At 32.4% G+C, this 10,242-nt stretch overlaps 2 protein-coding genes and 1 non-coding gene across 3 annotated transcripts; 2 read left to right on the forward strand and 1 right to left on the reverse strand.

Moving 5' to 3' along the window:
* Nucleotides 1–421: 421 nt before the first annotated feature.
* LOC111895429 (mitochondrial phosphate carrier protein 3, mitochondrial) lies at nucleotides 422–2,956 on the reverse strand. Its single transcript, XM_023891509.3, has 6 exons — nucleotides 2,412–2,956; nucleotides 1,495–1,856; nucleotides 1,352–1,395; nucleotides 1,053–1,267; nucleotides 842–966; nucleotides 422–723 (listed from the first exon to the last, which is right to left on the reverse strand). The coding sequence occupies exons 1-6, from the start codon at nucleotides 2,664–2,666 to the stop codon at nucleotides 657–659; spliced, it is 1,068 nt and encodes a 355-aa protein (XP_023747277.1). The 5' UTR covers nucleotides 2,667–2,956; the 3' UTR covers nucleotides 422–656.
* A 3,931-nt stretch (nucleotides 2,957–6,887) lies between these two features.
* TRNAV-AAC (transfer RNA valine (anticodon AAC)) lies at nucleotides 6,888–6,961 on the forward strand. Its single transcript has one exon. It is a non-coding gene; the product is annotated as a tRNA-Val (tRNA).
* A 208-nt stretch (nucleotides 6,962–7,169) lies between these two features.
* LOC111895423 (acyl carrier protein 4, chloroplastic) lies at nucleotides 7,170–9,588 on the forward strand. Its single transcript, XM_023891503.2, has 4 exons — nucleotides 7,170–7,330; nucleotides 8,236–8,340; nucleotides 8,467–8,589; nucleotides 9,237–9,588. Exons 1-4 carry the CDS (start codon nucleotides 7,271–7,273, stop codon nucleotides 9,369–9,371), a joined length of 423 nt encoding a protein of 140 aa, XP_023747271.1. The 5' UTR covers nucleotides 7,170–7,270; the 3' UTR covers nucleotides 9,372–9,588.
* The last annotated feature ends 654 nt before the right edge of the window (nucleotides 9,589–10,242 follow it).

A 10,242-nucleotide genomic window follows, 5' to 3' on the forward strand; every position in this document is an offset into this window, starting at 1 on the left:
TTTCTTTTCCCATTCAATAGTTCAATGCACATTCATTGAATGCCAACTTGACATTCCATCTCATTCAACTTAAAAGTTGTCTAAGAAGTGGTGCAAATATGATCGACGGTTAGGGATAATTCGAGGTAATTGTTAGTTTTCATGTTATTGGTTGGTATTTGAGAAACGCTACAATTTATGTTGAATCGGAGGATCATTGTTGCAAATCATATAATAAAGTTCAAGTACTTGTTGTAGATGTTTAGTTTTGTGATTTATGGATTTATATCTTGAAAATCAGAACAATAATCATGAAAACCGAGTTCAACGACAATTATTGAGTGAGATTAACTTGAATCTAGGATTTGCTTATGTATAGAATAGGTTAGAAACATGTTATCATATGATGTTAGTATATTTGATTCTATATCGAATTCATTCATTGTGTCAAGAAGAAAACCATATAGCTTTGACAAATCAGGAAACCAGAACACCTCAGAAAAATTTGTTTACCCGATTAGTTGGACACCTCATTAGATGATGGCCAAGATGAAGGGAGGATCAGAATACACCCTGTACAAAAAGGTTTGACCAAAAACCTTGAATAGGAAAGAAAAAAAAATCCCTAAATGACTACTAATGCTATATATCCATCAAAATTCGTTGAAAATATAGAATCACTCAATTTTGTCAGTTTGTCTGGTGGTTTTCTTTCGTATAGGAGGAGCACCACCTGTAGTAGGCCTACAAAGAAAAAAAAAAAATTCTTTTTAAATACAATGTATATTGTATATTCTAATATTCCTATTGGAAATAAAGAAGAAAATTTTACTAATATAGTCTAAGGTTAGAAGAAATTTACAGGCCAACAAGAACTTTGAAAGCATCATAGATGCCCCATTGTGCTCCAGTAAGAGTTCCAATCATTAGAATACGAAGAGGAAGACCACGTGTGAAAAGACCAAACAACCCTATCTCCTTTACAGCCTGCACCAAAGTTTTAATAAATCATGTGTCTAAAAATAAATGTTTTTTTTTAAATATTGTACAAGGATATATAAATGATGACTCACATTGCCAACAGTAGCTCCTTGTGAGTTATTAAGGAAAGAAACCAAATTATCAGCAGGGTGAGAAATAATAGCACAGAATACACCAGCAACATAACCACCAACAAAGCTTACTCCAAGCTGCAAGCTTTTGCTACATTGATCTTTGGGTATGGGAATTGCATGCTTGTATATCATCTCTACAATTGTCTCAAATGATGCAAACTTCATCATTGTATCTGAACATATTTACATTTTTGCCACTGTCAATTGTCAGTCCATTCTCCTTGGATCATGAATTCTATAATATTTTATCAACTTACATGGAATTTGTCGCCCCCAAAGAGGTACCAACCCCTTGTACAACCTGTTGAAGAATTTGCAGAAAATAAAATAAAAAAGGTTAAATAGAGAGAGTTAATTGGTCTAAAATTGGTTACAGTTTATGTTTATGATATGCTCCTACCCTGCAGTGCCTTCAGCATTGATGAACTTTGGGAAGCCATCTGAGAAACCCTTGGCAAATCCTGGATTTGTTTGGACACGAACCTTAACTGCTTCAAAAGGGCAAAGGGCAATATCGGCAATAAGTTCTGCAGAAGCAGAACCAGCGAGGTAGATCAAAGTTTTATACTTGGCTGCATTTTCTGGACCAGAAATGTCTGAGTAGGCTTTCTTGAAGAACTCATAAAACCCAAATTTGCAAGCACCTTGTACACTGTAACCTAGCAATGTTGGCACCCAGCCTGTAAAAAACCCTTTGATTCCTTGCTCCTTCAGTAATGTTCCAAAACCAGAAGATATGCTCTTGAATTTTGCAGGGTTAATCTGAACATTTGGATATATGTTATATGTATGCAATTTCAGGATACAAAACTGAATTGATAACGACCTAAGTGAGATTCTGATGTCCTGTTACTATTTCATCTTCTTGTTTTAGTATCCTGTAAGTGCCTGTAGCTTTCTGATCTTGCCATTAAAGAATGGCTTATCGAGGTTATCAAGAGCTATATTTAAATACTCTAAAACTTTGTTTATAATATTTGCTGTAATGCGCCTATCAAACTCAATATATAAAGCTGGAATGTGTTAATTATTAAATATACATTCCACTAGCAGATCAGAATTTCGTATAAGGCATGGCGAAATGAAAAACAAAACCTAATAACAAATCATAAACCTCACAAGTGATTAGCTAAATTGATGCGTATCGACGACGCATATACGTGTCTACTATTCTAAATCAGATTATGATCGTATTGAGCAATGTAAAAGGCACCTTCGAATAAGATTTTTGAAATCATCACATTCATAGATTCAACTAATAGTTTCTACTCATACACTAAACATTCATATGGACAAGAGATTGAGATAGAAACCGACCTGCATATTGCATTTGATAAGATCGAGCGGAGTGACCGCCATGTGAGTAAGTCCACAGCTAAAAATGCCGCCTATGCTACACGCTGCGTAATAAGCAGGCGAAAACATCTCCATACCTAACTCACTCGGAGGCGACAAAGACGAAGACGAATTCCGTCGTTTGGCAATCAAATGCTCAAATTCGATGAGATTCTTCGAAGATGACGAAGACGAGTAGAGGAACATCGGGATCACAGATTGCAGCGAATCATCCATTAGCACAATCGCGATTGTGCGTAGTGTTGCTCCTTGCAGATAGCTATGCTACACCTCTGTGAATGAAACTGGAAGCCTGAGAATGTTAGTGCGCATTCCAAGGGTTTTTCACGGTTTGTTGGTTTCTTGCCAGGGTTTATACTTTTGGGCTGTCACATTTCGAATTCGAATCAACGTTGATTCTTGCTATGAGCCTACAAGGTTACAACAATAAATCCATATAAATAAATTAATTGATTTATAAATTGTATTTTGTTTTTGTTTTTTTATGCTAAAACAGCTAAATGGATAATGTAATGGTCAGAGACTCGGAGGAGCCAAAGGTCAGTCATATATGTATTTAAGTAAAGCCTTATTATATTTCGAACTTTTTTTTTATTATTAATCAAATCATATTTAATTACTCAATCATATTCTACTCGTTATTTTAGTTTTTTGTTTTCATTTCATTTTGTAACTTTAGAAGTTTTTTTTTCCTTTTTCATATTTCTTTTATTTAAAACTCTTTTTCGCCTTTTCTTACTTTTCGAAATTATTATTCATCGTGATATTATCATGTATCTTAATAAAAATAGATTTATAATTTAGCAATGTCATTTATTATAATTTATTTTATTAATATTTTTGAAAAATAATAAAAACTAAAAATTATCCATTCCCCACTCCGCAGGAGACGCATACAAGGTATTGTTTAAAATGTTGATCCAAATTAAAAGATTTTATGTTATGGTGCGCTTGTTATCTAATGGTATTATGTAAATTTTGTTACATGTTATTTATTTATCTGTAGGGAGAGCAAACTTGCCGCAAACGAAAGTCTATGGACAAAACCTTCAAACATGGAAATATATGAAAGTTTACGGAGTTAAAAATGTCAATGTTCAAATTTGAGGGGATAAAAGTAGACATGAAAAAACCTGACATGACATGACATGAACTTGATATGAAATTAGCGGGATTGGGTAAGAGATTTAGACACATTTATGTAAACGGGTTGACACGACACAACATGATAATCAAACAACTAGGGTTATGGTCAAAACTTTCAACTCGAACATGACCCGTTTAATTATATATAATTTGTTATAAATTTCATATTTTTATAAATATTTTAAATATTATAGACTTGTAGTGATACAAACTCAATAATTAAAAGTAAAATTCAAACTTTCAAAGTGACTTAATTTTACTCCTCCTCACTGTCTATTTTATTTGCTCCCTAAATCTAATTCGTTCATTTTGTTTTCTAAACTTACTCTGATTTTTTTTCATTCCACCTCCCAACTTTAGCATTTCACTTTTTCATTTTTCCTCCCTGTTTCTTACTTTTCAACATTTAAAACGTTTCAACCTAACATCACACAACATAGGTTTAAACCTTAACCTGAAACTCGACATAGAATCGACACGAAAATAAACATGTTGACATAACAAGACACAATAATTAAACGGGGTTAGGTTAGGGTCAAACCCTCTCAACCCGTTTAATATCTTGACACGACACGTTACGAACCCGAGACGACACGACACGACACGTTTGTCAGATCTAGATAAAAGTGATATTTTACAAAATAAATGTGTCGAAAGTGACATTCTACAAAGTATGGGTGGAAAGTGCCAACATACGAAAGTGTAAGAGTCAGTTTTATCAACAAAAGAAACTTTTGTGGCCAAAGTGTGAAACCACAAAACTATAGTCTAGGGACTAAATATGTCAAAAAATGAATTTTTGTGGCTAAATTATGAACTAGAAAATATACGTGGCCAAAATATGAAAACGTGAAATTACACTTTTGTTTTAATATATAGTATAATATAATGATTAATATTTTAATTCAATAAAATTGTATTTGTATTTTGTATATTTATAAGGACTTTTGTTTTAATATATAGTATAATATAATGGTTGATATTTTTAATATATAGTATAATATAATGGTTGATATTTTTAATTCAATAAAATTGTATTTGTATTTTATAACTAAATGCTCTAGTTCTCATCTTTGGAAAGCAATAGTAGTTGTGGATAATATGATCGACATACAAAAATACAAGAACCAACGAATATGCTGTAATCATCGACATACAAAAATACAAGACAAGTCCAAATTTTGGATAAAAAAATTAATGTTTATCATTAATATTTAAGACTTCATGTTAGAAATTTATAATTTTTTTTTGGAACCAACAAATATATTAATAAACCCCCGCCACCGACCGCCTAGCAAGTCACTAGACGGTAGAGGAAGAAACAGGACTGTAAGTACAAAATGCTTACATACATAATAAAGGAGAAATTGACCAATCAATCTATTTATAACAACATTTCAGACGTCTATGTTTGATCCAAACAAACACCTGAGACTTAATAGTATTAGCCACTTTGTTGGAGAAGCTCGTATATTTTTGAGAACTCTGTCGCACCTTGTCTTTCAATCCACCATAACGCCCCATAACAAATAGTAATTAAGTTGTTTTTTCGATCCTTATCCTTCCCAAGTGCAACCACTTAAGGATCCATGTCCAGACTGTTTTAGTTAACGGGCATGAAAGCAAAATATGGTCTGAATCCCCCTCATCTATTAGACAATAACTGCACAACACCGAGTCCATGTACATGCCTCTAATCTTAAGGGCACATAGCGATGGGATACACATCTGCATTGCTCTCCAAATAAAGCCTATAACTTTGATAGGAACCTCACAGATCCATTCCACCCGATCCACTATTATCTGGTTTGTAGGTTTATCAATTTCTCTCCCGAGGCCAGCTACCTGAAATTCACCATCATCTGTGATACCACATTTCCATCCGTCATTTAAGGTTCGTGGTTGAAAGGACTCAAGCAATGCCAAAGTATTGTGTAATTCTTCAAAGTTGATTTCAGAGGATGGTCGCGAGATCCAATCCCACGAGGGACCACCAAACTGAATTCTATCTTCAATCAGGCATCTCCTTTTCTTTTCTAGTTGATACAACCTTGGAAATGCATATTTTAGAGGTTCATCGCCCATCCAGTGGTCCACCCAGAATATAGTGTCGTCTCCTCTCCCAACATGCTTCGTAATCACACACTCCATACTAATTCTCCCATATTAGTCAAGTCATGTTGAATACTTGCAATCTTGTTCCATACACCAGAAATAGATTTGTTAGATATAATATTAGAGGGCCTAATACAAAGGTTATGGATTCCTTTAATAACACATACCCAATTTGCTGTCGGATTTGTTCTCAAACGCCGCCACCACTTGGTTAATAGGGAAATATTAAGAGCCCTAATCAATCCCACACCCAAACCTCCCATATTCTTTGGAGCAATAATTTTGTCCCACGAAACCTAATGTATTTTTTTTTCCGTCCCCAGCCCCTTCCCATATGAATTTTCTCTTGATGCCTTGCAAAGTATTTAACACCCCGATAGGTGTAGCAAACAGCAACATGAAGAATGTTGGGAGATTTCCCTGCTTTAACTCTTGATCATTTATGTTGAATATACAATATTTCTAATGAAGATTGTCTCAAAATACATTGCTTCTAGCCTTCTACACACAATTATGTCTTCCTAAACTATTGTTATGGAAAGAGTTAAAGCAACTCATCATTTGTTTAACTAATACATTTTTGTTTCTGTTTTATGTTTATCCCTATACTAAAATAATCAAAATTTGGTTGTATGTTATTTTTATATTTGTCTATTTTTGTTTCTTGTGATTCTTAATCGTTATTGGATTGTAACATTTTGTAGTTTACTAGTTGTAAGTTGTTAATATATATAAAAAGACTTTTTTACTATTAATTCACACACTCCTAAATCTATTTTTCAATCTACACGTATGTTCCACTTTAAGTCCGAAACTCTACACAATATATAAACATTATCTGTAAGAGACGAGGTCATTAATGTATTTTCTCCTTTTTTGCTAAGGTTTTATAAACTTTTGTATGACAAATTGTATGAAAATTACCACAGTTTCTTGATTTTTCAGTATAATCCTTCATGGACTTTTATATAATTCAACCCAAAATTTTTCTATTAAAACCAACCCTACGGGTGATAGAAAGTTTAACATGTAAACTTATTCAATAAAACAATAAAATGTTATATAATTTAAACTCTGTATATTATTCTTTTATAATTTAATAAATAATAAAAAAATAAAAACTTTTCATTTTGATTACAATGTATTTAAAATAAAAATAAAGATTATGATAAAAATGGTTTCGTGGTGTAGTTGGTTATCACGTCAGTCTAACACACTGAAGGTCTCCGGTTCGAACCCGGGCGAAGCCACATATTTTATTTTCAAATATTTTTTGTTTTCAAAACGAGCACGTGACTCGTGAGTCATCATCCATGACTCACCAAAGTGATCCGCCACGTCAGCCAGCTGGTAAAGTAGATTCTGTATCTGGATTGGATAGGGTGCACCCCGTGTGGGTTAATTCACGCCACTCGTACCTCAAAACGATATCCATTAACTCACTTGACTGTCCATTACGACGTCGTAAAGTCGACCAGTCCTTTCTAACGCACACCCTAATCTCATAATCTCATAATCCCCACACAAAAAAACCAACGAAAACTCCCATTCACCTCGCAATGGCTGCTGTTCCGATCACTTGTGTTAAGTTCACGACTTCTTCCATGCACACCAATCAGGTCAACTCTTTGACTTCTTCTTCCCATTTCTACTTTCTAAAATACCAAAGTTCCATGTTTTAGTTTATTCACCATTATGGTATTGATGTAGGTGATTCAATATTCCGAAAGCCTGTAAAAAGTAGTACATTAATGTGTAATATCATCAATTCAATTTATAATATGGTTAGAGGTTATTGTGCTAATTATATATGCTTACTTAATTTTGGCTTGAAGCATTACAAAATGGTAATTAGATTGGTAGGTTCTTGAGGAATAAAGATATTGGGCTACACAATATTGGCTAAAAATGTCAAGGTGTGTGCTAAATTGATTTAAAAAGAATTATTTGAACACGTATATAATAGAACTCAATAAAAGAAACGATTATATATAACCCTTTATTATTCACTACTAATGTTTATTTAGCCGCCTATATATAAATCCTAATCTTAATTCTGAGTTGCGCCTTCTATTAATGTTCTCAAGTTTATTATGTAAATAAGATAAGATGTATATGTCTGTAGTCATATGTATTTATGCCTGTATGTAAAATTGTAAATAGAGAATGTAAAATTGGTGATTTCAGCAATGGATGCAAAGATTTAAAATTTAAGACGCATGCATTGCATTGGATTGAGTCATTGAGTTGATTTTTTGTCATCATATATAACTATTTTGTTAAATATGATTATAAAACTATATTAGTGCAATAATATATATTTTAATTTAGTGATTAAGGATGTACTTCAATAACTTTTTTATCAACATGGTACATTTTGACCATTTTTAATAATATTACCAACGACCCATATTAAGTAAATATGGCTGATCAAATCGCTCATTTATTATAGATACATAAATAAGCTGAAATGAACACTTAATTGTAACCTACTCACATTAATTTAATTTGTTGCTTCTCATAGATAATAGCCAAACCTTCGATACACAAGTTAGTCTCATTGGGTCGGGTCACAAGTGGTGTCCCTTGCTTGAGACTGAGAGCATCCCGTTTTCAAATCTCTTGTGCAGTAAGTAATTCTCTTTCCTATTTTGTTTATCAAAAATCAAATATATATGCAGGTGATTATGTTTATATCGGACTATTAAATAATTAATATTGATATTGGTAAATCATACAATTTGATAATATATAGGCAAAGCCAGAGACAGTGACCAAAGTTTGTGAAATTGTTAAGACGCAATTGGCTTTGTCAGCAGACTCTGTGGTTGAACCCGACTCTAAATTCTCAGCCCTTGGTGCCGATTCCCTTGATACGGTATATTTTCGTCATTGCTTAAATTTATTATTTCTACTAACCAACTTTATGACCAAACTCTTCAAAACAACGTGTTATTGTTCCGATTATTATTAGATACGGTTTGGTGAAAGTTGGATTTTGTCCAAGTTTTGATTTCCAGGACAATCTTTGTGGTTTTATTTTCTTGCAATTATCATTTCTTGGTCATTAAATCTGACCTCAGCTATTAGGTTTATTTATTTATTTATTTATTTATTATATATAAATATGATCAATTTGGCTGCTAGTTTCTTAATTTGCAAGAAAATAAAACAATAAGAACAATCCTTGCAAGAAAATCAATTTTTACATTGGACTGAAAAGCAAATTTCTCAAACCACAAGGACCATTTTCATAACTTACGCCTACTGTTATAGCTAATGGCTATAATGTTAATGCTTTGTAATAACTAATAAGACAATATAATACGCTTAGATAAAATTTTATATATTTGTTCTTGATTTGTGTTTTGCATGAACAAGATGCACAAAAATTATGACTAGATTACAAAATATATAATCGGATTGCAATCCAAGACTATGTATATAAGTTTATGTTTTTATTACTAGGTTACCTATTATAAGAACGTGATCTAAATGGGACCATGAATATTTGGATAAATGTAGGTTGAAATAGTGATGACATTAGAAGAAGAATTTGGCATCAGTGTTGAAGAGGAGAATTCCCAAAACATAACTACGGTTCAGGAAGCTGCTGACCTTATTGAGAAACTTGTTGAGAAGAAAAACGCAACGGCTTGAATGTTATCATCATTATAATTATGATTTCTTAGGTCACCCGATATATTAAACAATTCATTCATTTCAAGATTTTGTTTGGAATCGAGAAAAAAATCATAAGTATGATCAATTATTCGCTAGATTTTTGGATTTAATGAGACGTGTTTTTGGATCTATGGGAATGTTATGTTTTATGTATATGTGTTTTTGGATCGATGGAAATGTTATATTTTATGTATATTCTTGATAACCCTTTAATGGTCCATTTTCCTAGATTGTTCACGTTAGAAACTGATATAGATTGCTTAATTAATCAGAGATAGAATGATACTTAGGGTTTGATAGTTGTTGACTGGGTTAGAAGCCGACTGAGTTAGAAGTTCTGACTGGGTTAGCTTCTGACTGAAACTTGTTGTTTGATATTGCTTCTGACTGATCGTGCAAAATGACTATATTACCCTCATACAACATTTTTTTATAATAATTCCTTTATGATTTACCATTTAATTTATAACATTTTTTTTATAAATACTACATTTAGGATATTTTTTTTATAATAAGCAAAACATTGTCATCTCTTAGTCCTAATTTGAATAGAATATTCCAAAATAGAACAAATACATTCATAAGAGCAAACACCTTCCAAGTTCCAAGTTCCATGAATCAAAAATAAAACAGAATGCAATCTCATAACAAACAAAAAATTAAATTACATACCTGAGTTCTTGCATCTTCACGTTTAACTTGACAAATTATAGATATAGTTTTATTACTTGCACATTGTAGAGTTCTATCCTTACAACAAGATCAAACACTATTATCAAAATCATGTGAAGCTCTAGCATACAAACATGAAACTGTTGTAGATGCTGCATCTTTCAAATCATTTGGA

This window comes from Lactuca sativa, chromosome 4 (genome assembly GCF_002870075.4).
Source record: "Lactuca sativa cultivar Salinas chromosome 4, Lsat_Salinas_v11, whole genome shotgun sequence".
NCBI lineage: Eukaryota > Viridiplantae > Streptophyta > Magnoliopsida > Asterales > Asteraceae > Lactuca > Lactuca sativa.

Coding starts and splice junctions, on each gene's coding strand:
- LOC111895429 (XM_023891509.3), bottom strand. CDS start 2,666: ATGGATGATTCGCTGCAATCTGTGATCCCGATGTTCCTCTACTCGTCT. Junction 1,396..1,494: donor AATGCTGAAGGCACTGCAGG/GTAGGAGCATAT, acceptor ATTCTTCAACAG/GTTGTACAAGGGGTTGGTAC. Junction 724..841: donor TTCAAAGTTCTTGTTGGCCT/GTAAATTTCTTC, acceptor TTTTCTTTGTAG/GCCTACTACAGGTGGTGCTC.
- LOC111895423 (XM_023891503.2), top strand. CDS start 7,271: ATGGCTGCTGTTCCGATCACTTGTGTTAAGTTCACGACTTCTTCCATG. Junction 7,331..8,235: donor CTTCCATGCACACCAATCAG/GTCAACTCTTTG, acceptor TGCTTCTCATAG/ATAATAGCCAAACCTTCGAT. Junction 8,341..8,466: donor GTTTTCAAATCTCTTGTGCA/GTAAGTAATTCT, acceptor GATAATATATAG/GCAAAGCCAGAGACAGTGAC.